Raw genomic sequence first — 683 nt, 5'->3', positions numbered from 1 at the left:
GAACAAGCACAAAGAAGAATGGACAAAGGAAATTGTTCCACCTTGACGGGATTCATTTTCTTGGGAATTACCAATAACTCTGGGATGAAAGTGACTCTATTCGCCACCATTCTGGTTATTTACCTCATTAACNCAATAACTCTGGGATGAAAGTGACTCTATTCGCCACCATTCTGGTTATTTACCTCATTAATCTCCTGGCAAATCTTGGAATGATTATTCTAATTAGAATGGATTCCCAGCTTCACACACCAATGTACTTCTTCCTCAGCCATCTCTCCTTCTGTGACCTCTGTTATTCCACAGCAATTGGGCCCAAGATGCTGGTGGACCTATTTGCCAAGAACAAATCAATTCCCATTGTGGGCTGTGCTCTTCAATTCTTGGTCTTCTGTACTTTTGCAGATTCTGAGTGTCTGCTGCTGGCAGTGATGGCCTTTGATCGGTACAAGGCCATCAGCAACCCCTTGCTCTACACAGCCAACATGTCCAACAGAGTGTGCTCCCTGCTCGTGGCGGGAGTTTACTTGGTGGGCATGGCAGATGCTTTGATACACACAAGTTTAACGTTCCGCTTATGTTTCTGTGGCTCGAATGAGATTAATCATTTCTTCTGTGATGCACCTCCTCTCCTATTGCTCTCTTGCTCAGATACACAGGTCAATGAGTTAGCGATATTCACC

At 44.4% G+C, this 683-nt stretch overlaps 1 protein-coding gene across 1 annotated transcript; it reads left to right on the top strand.

Annotated features, from left to right (window-relative positions):
* Positions 1 to 18: 18 nt before the first annotated feature.
* Positions 19 to 677, top strand: LOC109488803 (olfactory receptor 5W2; the record flags this gene model as incomplete). Its single annotated transcript, XM_034650430.1, has 2 exons — positions 19 to 71; positions 134 to 677. Coding segments are annotated over exons 1-2 (597 nt in total), but the record flags the coding sequence as incomplete, so codon positions are not given.
* Positions 678 to 683: the final 6 nt, after the last annotated feature.

This window comes from Ailuropoda melanoleuca, unplaced genomic scaffold (genome assembly GCF_002007445.2).
Source record: "Ailuropoda melanoleuca isolate Jingjing unplaced genomic scaffold, ASM200744v2 unplaced-scaffold21760, whole genome shotgun sequence".
Lineage (NCBI taxonomy): Eukaryota > Metazoa > Chordata > Mammalia > Carnivora > Ursidae > Ailuropoda > Ailuropoda melanoleuca.
This window is presented reverse-complemented; position numbering and strand designations above follow the sequence as displayed.